Source organism: Argopecten irradians, unplaced genomic scaffold (genome assembly GCF_041381155.1).
Source record: "Argopecten irradians isolate NY unplaced genomic scaffold, Ai_NY scaffold_0710, whole genome shotgun sequence".
Taxonomy (NCBI): domain Eukaryota; kingdom Metazoa; phylum Mollusca; class Bivalvia; order Pectinida; family Pectinidae; genus Argopecten; species Argopecten irradians.
The window spans coordinates 1-15946 of NW_027188177.1; the positions used below are offsets into that span (position 1 = coordinate 1).

Sequence of the window (15946 nt, forward strand, 5' to 3'; positions counted from 1 at the left end):
AGTCATCATCATCATCAATTTTTCAACGACAATTCTCTCGTTGGTACGGGACCCCAAACAATCGAAGACTAACCCATATACCTGTTGGCCCACCTTGTATAACAAGCAATAATATACAACTTGTACAAACTACAAGATTTAATATAAAACCTCATTTTTTTATAGGGGGGCTCATATAGGGCGAACATAAGTTGGTAATAATCCTTATTTAAATCGCACTCCTTGTCATAGACGTCTGTAATGGGAATGTCACAAAATTTTGTGGCCACAAAACATCCTTGGGGAAGGGGTAACAGAATTACTTGTAAAAATTTTGGCTCTGACCAGGGGGCAGAGGAGTGAGGAGGCGGGGCCCAATGGGGAAATATAGGTTATCACTATATACAATACCGCTAATAGTAAATCATAGACTTCTACATTTGGATTTTGTAACTAAATGTACCACAATCTCGTCCATTGGGGAATAAGGTAAATCCTTTAAATCGCTACTTGTCATAGAGTTCTACATGGATTGTAACCAAATTTGGCCACAAAAACATCCTTGGGGGGAAGGGGAACACAGAAACTTGTATAAATTTTGGCTCTGACCCCCCCGGGGGCAGGAGGGGCGGGGCCCAATAGAGGAAATAGAGGTAAATCCTTTAATTCGCTACTAGTCGTAGAGTTCTGCATGGATTGTAACCAAATATTGGCCACAAACATCCTTGGGGGAATAAGAACTGAGTTTGTATAAATTTTGGCTCTGGTCCCCGGGGCAGGAGGGGCGGGGCCCAATAGGGTAATTATAGGTAAATTCTATAAATTGCTACTTAATTGTCCTAGAGTTTTGTATGGATTGTAACTAAATTTGGCCACAAACATCCTTGGGGGGTAGGGAGAACAGAACTTGTATAAATTTTGGCTCTGACCCACCGGGGGCAGGAGGGGCGGGGCCCAATAGGGGAAATAGAGGTAAATCCTTTAAATCGCTACTTGTCATAGAGTTCTACATGGATTGTAACCAAATTTGGCCACAAACATCCTTGGGGGAAGGGGAACAGAACTTGTATAAATTTTGGCTCTGACCCTCAGGGGGCAGGAGGGGCGGGGGCCCAATAGGGAAATAGAGGTAAATTCTATCAATCGCTACTTGTCCTAGAGTTCTGCATGGATTGTAACCAAATTTGGCCACAAACATCCTTGGGGGAAGAGGAACAGAACTTGTAAAAATTTGGCTCTGATCCCCTGGGGGTAGGAGGGGCGGGGGCCCAATAGGGGAAATAGAGGTAAATCCTTTAAAAATCGCTACTTCTCATAGAGTTCTGCATGGATTGTAACCAAATTTGGCCACAAACATCCTTGGGGGAAGGGGAACAGAACTTGTATAAATTTTGGCTCTGATCCCCGGGGGTAGGAGAGGTGGGGCCCAATAGGGGAAATAGAGGTAAATTCTTTAAATCGCTACTACTCATAGAGTTCTGCATGGAATGTAACCAAATTTGGCCACAAACATCCTTTGTGGAAGGGGAACAGAACTTGTATAAATTTTGGCTCTGACCCCTAGGGGGCAGGAGGGGTGGGGCCCAATAGGGGATTTAGAGGTTAATATTAAAATTCCTTCATAAAAAGAAACAATGAACCTGTATTCAGAAAATTATTTGGCATTACAAATCAGGTGAGCGATACAGGCCCTCTGGGCCTCTTGTTAATATTTCCTTTGATTGTGTTTTTAGCTTACTGTAATACTATGCATTTATAGCTTCCATTTTATTATAGCTAATGTGGTTTAGTGATTATGCTACTTGCCTTAACCTAGATGGCCAGGATTCAATCCCTGGCACCAGTGTTCTCCCTTCAGGATATTTTCCGGCTAGTCCTAAGGACCGACTGACCCTAAAAGTTACTGGTCCTTTAACAAAGTTACAATTCATTCTTGTAGTTTATTTACTAGCAAAGTCATAGTTGTACTTACAAAAAATATCCACATATCTGTTTTAGAATCATTCGCTCTCAACAAAGTTGACTGAAAACCAGAATATTACGAAAATCTGTTTTGCTCAATTTGATCTTTAACCTTTCTACAATGCTACTGCTATTTTTGTTTTGTATATCTTTAGTAGTCTATCAGAACTGGACCAAAAGCGTTACCGTTAAAAGGACCAGTTGCATGGCAAAAAATGTCTACCCTACTGTAAAGTTGCCGGTCATTGGGCAGACAGACAGGCGTTTATTTGCCCGATTATGTGGTTTTTTTCCGGGCACTCCTGTTTTTTCACACTCTATAACCCCAACCCAAGCACATATTTATTTTATTGGTATCATGGATATGGAAAATCTTATTTGACTGTCAACAGACATGATCAGGGAAATGTCGGAGGAAACCTGGATGGCATTGCTCCAGACAGCCAGAAGGACTGCCAGTTATTCTTACGATAGTGAAACTAGAAAAGCTCAAGCTGTCTTGGATGAGTGTTGTGATGAAGATGATCACCATGACTTCATCAAGGAAATTTCGGAGATGGCTCCAGAAACCTTCAACATTCATGAAAGGTTGAGACTCTCCTTTCTACACCTCTGTCTACTTGGTAAGTGTTATCAATAATCAATATCTTAGCATCATTCAACTAAACAGTTAAGATCTGATATAAAATTTGGAAATTTAAGACAAGTGGCCCAATAGTCTTGACCATCATTTCACAAATTTAGCAATTAATGATCTAACATGTAGTCTTTGAGAGATATGAGGAGATTACACTCTGGTATTTCAAATTCTTTTTTAATTAATATTCTACAAAAATCTAATTCTCTTAAAGGGACAATTCACTCAGGCTAATTCTTTTACATAACCAAGAAGCAAAATATGTCATAAATGTATTGTTCTACATTTCTTATGAAACATTTAACACAATATATTGACAAATTCCACGTCATTGTTAAGTATTTTAATTGATACCGTTGTAATTACAAATCGTTGATCAATACGATTAAGCAGGTACAGTATGTACTCTGTACCCATACCCGAGCCAAAGTCACGCACGTTAAACAAATGAACTACATAACCACTGAGGAGGTAATAAAATGATTTTTAGACAAGACAATTCACCTAATAAGGTAAACCACTACCGTCAGAGCGATTTGAGCAGTTCTAGACAAAAGTTGCATTACTCTACGAGCAAGGGACAGGGTTCGGCATACAAGATGTTCGACCACAATGTATAATGGAGGACAGCAAGCGAGTTTGAAAGTTTCACACGCATTTCACCACCATGGACTTTTCTAGTATATCACAGTAAAACCGACTGATCTAATTTCAATTGGAACTGGTTTTTCCCAATATATGTACAAATTTTAATGTTCTCTTAGATTGAATTGTCCCTTTAAAGTCTGATTCTATGAATACTTTGTTTGTTTTGATAAAACTAAATCCTTCACATGATTTATTTAAGCATTAAATTACCTTCTTGGGGGATTTATGGTCCTATAATTCTCCCTGGATTGCAGACAAATTGAATAACATGTCTTAGCACATTATAATTAATTAGTCAATTAATCATTAATCAATTTACATTTTCCAGACCCTGAGCAAAGTCCATCAGATGTCACATTACCAGAGCCATTGCTGTCAGTTTCTCCAAGCCTTAAGAGTACATCAAGTGGGTATCTATAAATTAATATTTACATTTTCACTTCGCTCCGCCTCAATGAAACTAGTAAACTCCGATCACTTCATTTCCCAATGAAGATGCTTGGTCACGCGCTGACCTCTGACCGGCGTGAGAATACATTTTGACATTGTTTACATTTTAACCTAGTTTTAGCCGCCGCTTCAGTTTTGAATGAACTTTCTGAGATGTGGCCTATCGCTGTACATTTAGAAACACAGACAGAAATGTTTGATAAAGTGATATTAAAAATTGTTAGTAATATGATATTACAGATATTTTACACGTATTTTGAAGAAACGATGACTTAGGCTCAAGCCCCGGAAAATGCTGAACATAGGCTAGGCCTACTGAGCGCAGCGATGTTCATCACTCATCGAAGTAGGCATAATCGAACGCAAATAGTTAGGATAATGTGTACAATATATAGATCTATATGTGAAACGGTGACATACATGTAAGCTTAAAAACGATAGATTCCATAAAAATACGCTCAAATACCAAACAGGCTGATTTCAGTGACATAGGCCTAACAAAACGATTCTGCGAGTGTCTAAACCCACGGCATTCGAGGGTCGTTGGAAACCACCAACATTTCAAATCAATGTTTCTCTACTTACTTTATACAGAATTTTAATCCTAAAACTCCAGTTGACAGAGAAGTTATCACATTTCAAGAATAACACACAAGTCTTCCAGTGATCTGCGACTAAATCCCACATTTTAACACGTTTTATTGAGCCCCTGAAGCATGGTTCTTGGACTGCATCGCATACCATAGACACAGGGGTTGGATTTCACAACAGGTTTAGGCCTAGTTAATAAACATTTAACTGCCAGCTACAAACAATTACCAGACGGAAATACAACATTCAGGTACATTCCACAACAATCGCAATTGATTTTTAAAAGATTTGATTATGTTTAGATACCAACTATTCAGCATTTTCACCACAATCGTCATTTTCTTCAAAACCGGACCCCTGCTAAATCGAGAGAAACCGGATTACACGTTGACTGCACAGCTAGTACTGCGCAGTATTTTTTTATTTGAAGCTACATGATCATGTTTTTATGATAAAATTTAAGCCATTAATTCTTGTACATAAAACAATATTTCAAAATCGCCGTTTTTAATTGTAACAACGCGCAAAGAATGAAGTTATTTTCGGAACTACATTTTATGTTGCCTTGGTGACGAAAAGAACTGACTGGCGGCTGTTCCGTAGCTGTACATACATGTACGATAACTGGTACAATGTTGCAAATTGTATAATAATCTTATACCGAATACATATTATTTGACTTTTTTCAAAAGCGGGATATTTAAATTGGTTAACGTAAATATAAGGATTGATTATCAATTTTGTTGCTTGCATTGACTGATGAAAGTTAATCTCGTGCAAATGTTACATGAACTGCTTCGCAGTTCACTTCATTTGCACGAGATTAACTTTCTTCATCAGTCAATGCAAGCAACAAAATTGACAATCAATCCTTATATTTACGTTAATTAAATAGGAAGAATTCATTGTAAGATAGTATTTGGCTGGTAGGAGAGCTCAAATGTTAAAATTCTATTTGTCTGTGAAAAAAATGATGTAAAATAGATCAGAATGTTATGATTAAGTTTGGTTTTTTTGAGCATCCATTTCACAGTCATTTAAGATTTTGGAAGGTTGCTATGGAGGGAAGCCTAAGTCTCAAAGAAAATCCTCCAACCTCCTGGCAACTGCCCCACATGGGTGTTGAAAACATGACCCACAGGTGGAGGACTTGAGATATACTTATATACTTATATAGGATTACAAGAAGCGGTATGATGTTATGGTGAATATAGTAATTATTGCTGAGGTAATCATAATGATATTTTTAGAAGATAGAGAGAATTCTCTAATTACTGCTATATTACAAATTAAAGGTTAAAAATTTATGTGTATTTGTTTGAACGATTAGAATGTGTTTTTCTCATATCTGGGAGTATAGCATGACAATTTCTCTTTTACATGTCATGTCATGAAGAACTGAAATTGAAGAAGGAAAAAAGGATCAGGTTCAATCTACCAAGTGATGGGGATAAGAAAGGTGAGATACTCTTGTATGAAAGTTTTAATGCCACCAGATTAATAACATTGATTATTGACAGTGAAGATGATTATTTGATTTTGATTGCATCCTATTAACAACCATGGTCATGAAAGGTCATGCCAGGTTTGAAGTTGGCAAAAACTTGGAAAACTTGAAGAAAAACTGCCTACCAATGGTTATAGAGTACCTTGAGTACCTTGACATAGTTATGTTTTTAATCAAACATTCAATAACCAGAGCCATATCTTCTAACTATTGTAGTTACCCAATTTAGCAACCAACACCGTTTTTAATTTGACGTCAAACATGCAAAAGTAGACCATTACATATAGATTCAACAGTGCTCTATTGAAAATATCTGTATCCTATTGCGTTCATTGCTTTACAGCACTGTTCAATCTCTCATTTATTTACAATATTTACATTGTAGTTACATATAAATTCCAAAAGAAATATTGAAGATGAATAAAAGCGTTTTGAATTTAGATCAAGATCACCAACATGACCATTTGAAGAACCCGATTAGTGTGAGACACTCCCAGACACCATCTGTGACCCTCAAGAAAAACTGTCGTTACTATGTATGTGGCGAGGTACTGGACACAAAAGACTTCAGTACGCTGAAAAATCCAAAGTGGTTAAATGATAATTTTTAAGGTAATGATGATACACAGCTAATAAAGCTATTGCCTATTTGATTTCAGAATGACTTTCAATTTCATCCCTTTTTCATATTGAAAGAAATATTAATAATCAAATGCAAATGAATAAACTTTCAAGTCTTTCATTTTCCTGACTTTATTGATATAGAGAATACATGGTTAGTATCTTACAATACAAGGTTTATTTTGGTGCAAGACTTACTGTCGTGTCGGTCTAACCGTTGACAAAATAAATGATGTAATACCTTGGTATGTTGAGCGACAGTATTATCAACTGGTCGAGTGGTTCTGTCAATTGTCTGGAGGGGCGGAGTTTAGATAGCCTACCCGACGTCAGGCGATAGAACGAGTGGGCGGAGTTTATCTGACGATGTTCTAGAGTTTGAGAGGCAATATGGCTGCGACTGATAAAAAAAAACGTGTGTGGAAGATCTTATGCTAACGGGGTACTGACGGATGGTAAACGTCGTGAAATACTTGATCTTCATTATAATCTAAAGGATTATCTTTTTCATGAGATTAGTAAAAAAAAAAACCTGATGTTACGAGAGGAGGTTGTCACAATTAAGATTATAAAGAATGTGACTGCACGCGGGACATTTGACCCAGTTACCTGTTTATCGGAACCCAAGCAAAATTTCCGACGAAGTCTTAAGTTTATAGAATAAAGAGAAATAAAATAATGACCTGTTTATTGGAGAGGAATGTTAGTACATCGCAAACGGTTCCCTCGGCCATTTTAGAATTTAGAGGCAATTTGCTGCATTTCCACGTAAGGCCTAACGATAACAGCGTTAGATTTATCTACGATCGTACGATGTTTCTTCTTTTCTGGTGCTGGAATAGATAAAAGTAGATAGGTTAAAAACATGATAAAAAATGAGGTGTTTATTTGTGAGTGGGGCCTTCAAGGGCTACGTTGTTTATGTTTGCCTTGAAGCCCTCCAGTGTAGTGTTTTGTACTGTTGCCACAGGGAGGAGATTCCAGTATGTGATGGTGTGTGGGAAAAAGGAGTACTTAAAATGTATCCTTTGTGGCGGCGATGTGTCTGTATGCATAGGGATGTGTGTGTCTAGTGCGGGTGTCTACAGGTGTTAGGTATTGTTCTGGGTTGATGGCAACGAGATGGTGTGTGATTTTATATAGGAGGATGAGTCGTGATTGTAGACGGCGTGTTTGTAGTGTTGGCCATTGGAGTGTGTATAACATGTCTGAGACTGAAGAAGTGTTATGATATCTGTTGTGTACATATCTTGCTGCTCTGCGTTGAGTTTTTTTCTATTTGTTGTATTTGGCCAGTATTGTGTGGGTCCCAGATAGAGGGAGCAGTACTCTAGTTTGGGTCTAACAAGTGCTTTATATGCGTGTTCTTTAATGTGTGGTGAATTGATTGTGAGGTTTCGTTTTAGGAAATCTAGTGTTCTGTTTGCATTTGCGGTGTGATGTTGTTAATGTGTTTGTCCCATTGGAGGTTGTTTTGTAGTGTGAGGCCTAAGTATTTACTGTATTTGACGTGTTCAAGTGTATGATAAAATGGTTTTTGAATCTTGTTTTGTAAAGTTGTATTATTTAGCTGTTGTATAGGTGGCCATCAGGTATATGTAGTCTTCGTTTGTTGGGTCCGTATAACTTCTTGTGCGTTGAGAATTGTCGTTGAAATGATGATTGACTCTGATGTTTTGGTTCACATTTTATTCTGCTGTACTTCATACGTTACATAGAGTCATTGTTGATACAATGAGAAACTTATAGCTATAACCCAGACTATTATGTACAGGCCTGGCCAGTTGTCGCATGACACTGACAGTATATATACGTTTAGACCTGGGACACACACGAATAGCTGTAAGTCTATATCAGTATCTTATGAAATAAAACTTATTATGTTATATTACGTCCCCTTGTTAGTAATTATTTAAAATTAGTTATAATTTGAAATAATAATAATAAATTTAAAATAAAACTTATTATATTCCGCTATGTTTCCGAAATACAATCTAAATTGATACAAGACTTAAACATTATCATATGAAGAATTTATATAAAGCTTGATAATTATAGATTATGTACTTAATAATTATTAAAATGATGTACAATGTAAATCAACTTGAAGAACGTACAAGAACTGATTCTATATTTGTAGCTAGAGTTTGTGTAAGCAAAATACGAAAATAATTACAGGACTTCGACATATTCATGATAATTATGCTGTTATTAAAATAAAAATGAAAATGAAAGCAAATGAATAGCGCTAGGTCAACGTCATATCGTTTTAAAACACTAGCATGATGCCTCGTCTTTAATTAGACTAAGACTGGTAAACAATTAATGTAATGATACAATTCACAGGAAGTTCTTTGTTGTTGTGCAAGTAATAAATGTAGCAAAGTTGTGTAAATAACGCAAGAGGAACATATTTCAACTTATGTGAACCCAGCATAAAACTGCATTGGGCATTCCCCAAAATTATTCTAATTTAATGTGTTTGTATATCTTACATTATGTTTAAATGAATATGAATATCATATGTATTAATGTCACAATATAAAATGTTTAAAAGAACTTCCATATGAAAAATTGTAGTACAACAGCATAACCATGGATAAGTCACAGTATATAAAAATTTAGCAATAAATTATTACATTGCTTTAAGAAAATCTGTACTATTAATAAAGTGGAAAAATATTCTCTAATTAATCATTGGTATTTATATTACAGTGTGTAGCTACATTAGAACATAATATGTTTCTTGTTAGTTATCAGTTATAAATGTACATGGTGCAATATAATTAATTGAATAATTTGACCTGGGCACAGTGTTTTGTATATCTGTTAAACGTTAGTTGATAAATCAATTATAAAATGACCAATATATAGAAATTACCAAGTGCATGGTTACAAATGTATTGTGAATGATATTTAAGTATTAACCAACCAGTAAAAATGAAAATGCTATAAAAAAGTAATTGTACATTTGCTCAGAGTAACAACATATGTAAAACAGAATTTTGTTGTATTGTATTTCAAATATCTTAGACTAATAGTAATTTTTAAGAATGTTTAAATATCATATTTTTTTTTAAATAAAGGATGATAGAGTTCATTAGCATAGAAATTTCATTTAGTTCATAAATCCAAAAAGGATAAAAAAAAAATTAACCTGAACTAGTACTGTTCAAACTTGTGCTATATAAAAATGGAGTTAATGAAAAGAAAAAAAATGCTTGTGCTGACGTCATGCCGTCTTAACAATCAAGCCGTGAAATCTTGCACTCCAATCAGGCTAAGATCTTATAATCAATAAAATGAAATGAAAATCATCTTACAAAGAAAGTTCCATGTTGTGTATTTGTGTGTGCATGTAAACGTTGAGAGAAACATAAAAAACTTGTTTGTGCCCGGCATTAAACTGCATCGGGTATTCCTCCTCACGTGAAATAATATACATAAACGTAAATATGTCATTAATATCGAGAAAATGGGCCTTAATGAGATACCTCACCACCCTATTGTTCTCAGACATACTGGAAGTTCCAATTACTTTTAAAACTGCATGTTAGACCATGTCAGCAGAACATTTCCAGACGTTTAAATATATGTTTTATATTATGAAATTGTATTTGTGTCAATAAAAATAGTTTAAAACAAAAAGTATGTTAAGGAACCTTCTCTGAGAATGATGAAAACGAATAGCATAGTCATGAACATATCAATATAATTAGTTTAACATAATATAACTTTAGCAAAAATCTAAGCTCAGGAAAAAAATGATATTACAAAAATCATAAATTACAGAATTATTGTAATAACAACTTGGTGAAGTAAAATAAAGGAGTGTATAGTAAACATACAGAATTTAGAATAGTATGTATTACACTACATTATTAGATAAATATTTGCTTAGAACAACTATCATCCTTTTGCGTGTGTGTACAAATAATAAACTTAGTTTTACATTGTTTTTAAAATTTGTAGTAAAAAGTAACATTAAATTAAGATCTTATAAAAAAATAGATGAAGAAGAAATTAAGAATTAAAAAAAAGATGTAAATATATGTAAATAAACACAATACATTACCGAACATTAAATTCCAATATCTCAAAACACTGATAAATGTCCAAAATATTAGAAAATCACAATTATTATACAGAGTTCATTTTCTTTCTTCTTTCTTCTGTCTTCTTACTGGTTGGTGTATGGTGGTCGTGGTCATTAGCGTTGGTTCCTTGAAGATTCTTATTGCAAGTGTGTTCTGTGTTCTTGTGGCACTGATGATCATAGAATGGAGTGAAATGTAGCTGTTGGTCAAAAACTTGTTGTTGATGTGTTGTTTGTAGCTGGTGATCATATAGTGGAGTAGCTCCGCGAGGTGTCCAATGGTCTGGTATTAATAAAGTGGTGTCCTTCTGCTAAACCCAGGTCCCATCGCACGTCACAGCGCCAGTATAATAAAATGATTTTTGAACATTGTTGGTATACAGATGTCCGGCTTGTTTCTGGTGATGCTGGCGTTGTTACTGTAATTGTCCGGCATGGTGTCTTTGTTGTGGTTCAATGATGATGGAGACCAACATTGTGTCGACGTTTTATTTTCTTGGTGCATTTTACAATATGCAGGCAATATACCTTGTACATTATATCAGGAGCCCAAAATGGGGCCTCACACAAGGTGTGTGCTCCTCTATGTTTCTCCCTCTCTCTATAATAAGTGGTCAGCTCTATTTATACATAACAACGAGAGCATGGGGATCAGTATTTGGCCATGATATCCAACACCTGAAACATCTGATACATGGATAGCTACTGCATAACATAAGTAACACGCTGAACCAATTAATACTGACCAGTTTCATAATTAGCATTACATATAAGATGTTCAGGCACCACATACCATTACACAACAACGAGAAACTTATAGCTATAACCCAGACTATTATGTACAGGCCTGGCCAGTTGTCGCATGACACTGACAGTATATATACGTTTAGACCTGGGACACACACGAATAGCTGTAAGTCTATATCAGTATCTTATGAAATAAAACTTATTATGTTATAAGTGAGTGGTTATGGAGAGTGTAGTTGTGGTGGATTTTGTTGCGTTTGGTGGTAGTGGAGATGACGTTGCACTTGTCTCGGTGAAATTGCATTAGCCAGTCGTGTTCCCATTGTCCTGCATTGTCAAGGTCGTGTTGTAGTTTCTGTGTGTCTTCTTGTTTGTGTATGGTCTTGTAAATGATACTATCGTCTGCGAAAAGTCTAAGGGTGCTGTGTTTCATGTATTCATGTAGGTCGTTGATATATATTAAAAAAAGTATGGGGCCCAGACAGGTTCCTTGAGGGACTCCGGATGTTACTGGTATTTTTGTGTGAGTATTTGCCCTCAAGTATTACTGTCTGGGTGCGATGTGAAAGAAAATCTGTTATCCATGCATGTGTGTTACCTGTGATGCCGTAGTATTTGAGTTTGTACTGAAGGCGTTTGTGTGGTACTTTGTCAAAGGCTTTTGCAAAGTCCATGATTATGATGTCTGTCTGCGTGTTGTTGTTGTGGTTTTGTGTGAGGTCGTGTATGAACGTGGCCAGTTGGGTTTTCGCACGATCTGGAAGGTCTAAAGCCGTGTTGTTTGTCGTAAAGTATGTTGTTGTTTTCCAGATGTGACATGGTGGCGCTGGTGATTATATGTTCCATTAATTTGCATGTGATGCATGTGAGTGATATAGGTCTGTAGTTTGCGGGATTGTATTTGTCGCCTTTTTTGTAAATGGGATTGACATTTGCGTGTTTCCAGTCGTGGGAAAGTGTTCCTGTGGTGAGTGAGCATGTAAATATTTTTGTAAGGATTGGAGCTGTGATGTCTTTGAGTTCTTTCAATATTCTGCCATGAATGTTGTCGGGGCCAGTTGCTTTATGCGGGTTTATATTGTTCAGTAGTTTGTGTATGCCCTGTTGTGTTATGTGGATGTCTGGCATAATTGGGTGTGGTGAAGGTCCTTTGTCAGGTATGGTTGTATTCTGTTCTTGTGTGAAAGCAGACTGGAATTGTTGGTTTAAGATGTTGGCTTTGTCAGTTGTGTCCGTCAATAGATGTCCGTCTTTCCGTAGGGCTGTGATGTCAGAGTTCTCTTTCTTAGTTGTTTTTATGTACGAGAAAAGCTTTTTGGGATAGTGTTTTTTGTTAGGGTGTGAGGATCGAGGTTCGTCTATTGGTATGTCTGTTATCATTTTTTCTAGGTAGTTGAGGTATGCGTTTCTGGTTTGTTTTTGTAGTTCTGATTTTGTTGCTTTTATATTTATGTTTGATTTCTGGTTTGGATTTATACTGTTTGTGTAAGCGTTTGGATTTGTTTATGAGTTGGCAAATGGGGTGGGTTATCCAAGGGAGTTTGGATTTGTGTGTGATGTGCTTGGTGGGTATGTTTTTGTCTATGGATTTGTTTAGTGTTGTTTTGAAGGAGTGCCAGATCTCCTCTATGTTGTCGTTTGATCGTTCGTCCAGTTGTGTATTTAATTGTTCAAGGTCAGTCTTTATGTTGTCCCAGTTGGCTTTATTGTAGATGAGGATGTCTCTAGGTGGTCTTCTGATCTTTTTTAGTCGGACGTCAATTTCGGTGTAAACTATGTCGTGGTCTGATTTTCCTAGTGGTGGTAATATTTCTTGTTTGTTGATGATGGATGGCCTATTGGTTAGTGTAAGGTCTAATATGTGTTCGCCACGAGTGGGGGAAGCTGTCGTTTGAGTGAGAGACTTGTCATTGATGATGTTAAGTAAGTGTTGGTGTAGCTTAGGTTGTGGTGTGCTTGGGATGGTGGTGTTGGTGTGCCAGTCTATATGGGGTAGGTTGAAGTCTCCACTGATGTATGTAATTGTGTTATTGTTTTGGCCTATTCTATTTATGGAGTCTTCGAGGTGTTCGATTGATTTTCCTTTGTCTGAGGGTGGTCTGTAGTATGCGCCTACTGTTAGGTTATGTGAATTTGTCATGTTGATGTTAATATATATAGATTCGTTGTCTGTGTCTAGTTCTTTTGCATGTTCTGAGTGGTATGCATTTGTTACTGCTATCAGAACTCCACCGTGGCTTTGTCCTTTTTTGTTTGGAGTTCTGTCTTTCCTGTATGTTGTGTAAGAGTGTGATGGGAAATATTCGTGGGATGGGATGTTATTGTTGAGCCATGTTTCTGTACCTATTACTATGTCCGGTTTGAGTGTGTGAAGCAGGTGTTCCAGTTCAGGTTTTTTATTGGAGATGGATTGGAAATTAATGGTAGCTATCCTAGTGGGTTTGATGAATCTGTTGTTTGTGTTGGGCGAGGTGGTTTGTTTTTTTGGTGAGGAGGATGCTTTGGGAGGACCGGGACTTTTAGGGTCATCACTACTGGAGAGGGTGCTTGTGTCATGTAGGTGTGAAAATTTGTTTGAGATGTCAGTTGGGGATGTATCAAAGAGTGTGGAGGAGAAATTTGGAAAGACCACAGTTTAGGCAATCCCAGGTTACACCACTGTGATCCAAGTGCTTGAGTTGGGATTTATTTATCCCTTGGCAGTCAACATGGTACCAAACGTTGCAGGTGTCGCAACACACTGCATTTGATTTCCATGTCACTGCCACAGGGGTATGTCCTTGAATGTTTGAAAAACGGCACATTCTGTAAGAAATCTATTAACAGCCGATAAATCTGTAGTGAATTAAAAGTACTTTAGACGGCATTGATATTTAAGAAGTTGATTGATAAAGAAACAAACAGAGGTAAACTTACCGCGAGGCGGGCCTCACGGCAGCCATTACGTTGTTCTCGAAGTAGCCTACATGTAGCTAACGTTTGTGACGGACATTCCCTACCGTGAATTATGCTAGCGATGACGCAAAAAGTTATCCAGACTATCCCGGCTGAAACACGGACAGCAGCTCATGAAAACTGCGTTATCGCATTTAATTCCAGAGCTTTCTTTGAAGAAACGTCTGTTGTAAAAACTGTGTGTAATAGAAAGTATGGACACATCCTGCAGTTCTTATGAATACGGTAATACCCGATGAGTCCAGGATAGATCTAGTTCTTATGAGTACGGTAATACCCGATGAGTTCAGGATAGATCTATCACACGTGGGTCACACATATCACACGATATAAGCCACGCCCACCAACCAATCAACTCGCGTTTAGCATTATATTGTAACCCACTATGCAATAGTATTGTGCAAGTTGCGCGGCGAGTACATCACTGTCATCGTCAACGGTTAGACCGACACGACAGTAAGTAGGAAAGCTGAGATGACCAGGCTTTGCTAAGTCATCTTGGCTTTCTATCTCGAGCACCAAAATAAAACTTGTATTGCAAGATACTAACCGTGTATTCTGTTTATCCTGCAACCATTCTTTGATGCAGAGGTATAAATTAATTCACTAAACCGAACGAGAGTGTACTACTTTTACTGTCGTTGGAAATAAATAAGAGCATTCACAAACAGTATCTGTAATTCTATTCGGTGTGATATATCACTGAAACACATGGTTCGTACAGAAGATGAAAAGTGCTGGAATTTGGGGTCAGTGCTGGAAAAGTGCTTGAATTTTGGGTCAGTGCTGGAAAAAGTGCTGGAATTTTTCTTTAAATCCTTGAAAAGTGCTGGAATTGAAACTTCATGCTCCCAGAACACTGACAAAAGCTCTGTTGTCAATCAATTTATCATAATTTCAGTAATCAGACATTACTTGGGATGACTTTGTTGTTTGATAAGAATGTGTAATTGAATCTAATTACTCTGACAAAATTGTACTAACAAATTGCTTGCAAAATTGTAGGCATGTTTTTTGAAATTCTGATTTCGAGTCCAATGTAGAAGAAAAAAGTAGTGCTTGAAAATCTAGAAAAGGTGTTGGAAAAGTGCTTGAAAAGTGCTGGAATTTTGGTTTGAAAATCTGTACGAACCATGAAACAAAATGAAAATACTCAAAATCCAATAAATACCCATTAAAGAATTACTTGACAATGCATACCTTTTCCATGAGTCAAAAAAAATGACACTGCCATACAAAATTTTCGATATCGTAAAAATGATGTCATTCCGTTGAATGTGACGTCACTTTTTAACAGGACTGAATGACGTTTCACTGGAAGTTTCAAGTTCTGTGTCAAGTTAGAAAAAGTTCCGTCAGATATGGAGCAACGTCGTGTGATTGTATTGACGGATAAAGCATTTTGTATTGACGGATAAAGCACAAATTTATCCAGCAGTTGTTATCCGTCAGTATGTGCGGCAGTTGCAAGATAAAATTCATTTTTGTGGTCATTGCCATATATGGAAAGGCAATTCAACTACACTAGTCCCAAACAACATTTAATCAAAGTAATTGACGTGTTTTCAGGTCATCAATGCATATCTCTCCTTGCTCCAGAGGGAACAAAATGTGGGGGACACTGACCATATCTTTGTGATGCCATCCTATACAGCAGTGCTATGGAGTAAAGGCAAATTTGACCACTGGCTTTATTCAGATGTAAGATAAATCAATATGTGGACAATTAGCAAAGCAAATATGAGATGAATTT

The 15946-nt window shown here is 36.7% G+C and overlaps 1 protein-coding gene across 1 annotated transcript; it reads left to right on the forward strand.

The window, feature by feature from the left end:
• The first annotated feature begins 2297 nt into the window (after positions 1 to 2297).
• LOC138313518 (uncharacterized) lies at positions 2298 to 15884 on the forward strand. Its single transcript, XM_069253918.1, has 5 exons — positions 2298 to 2564; positions 3555 to 3632; positions 5664 to 5726; positions 6216 to 6386; positions 15763 to 15884. Exons 1-4 carry the CDS (start codon positions 2336 to 2338, stop codon positions 6383 to 6385), a joined length of 540 nt encoding a protein of 179 aa, XP_069110019.1. The 5' UTR covers positions 2298 to 2335; the 3' UTR covers position 6386; positions 15763 to 15884.
• Positions 15885 to 15946: the final 62 nt, after the last annotated feature.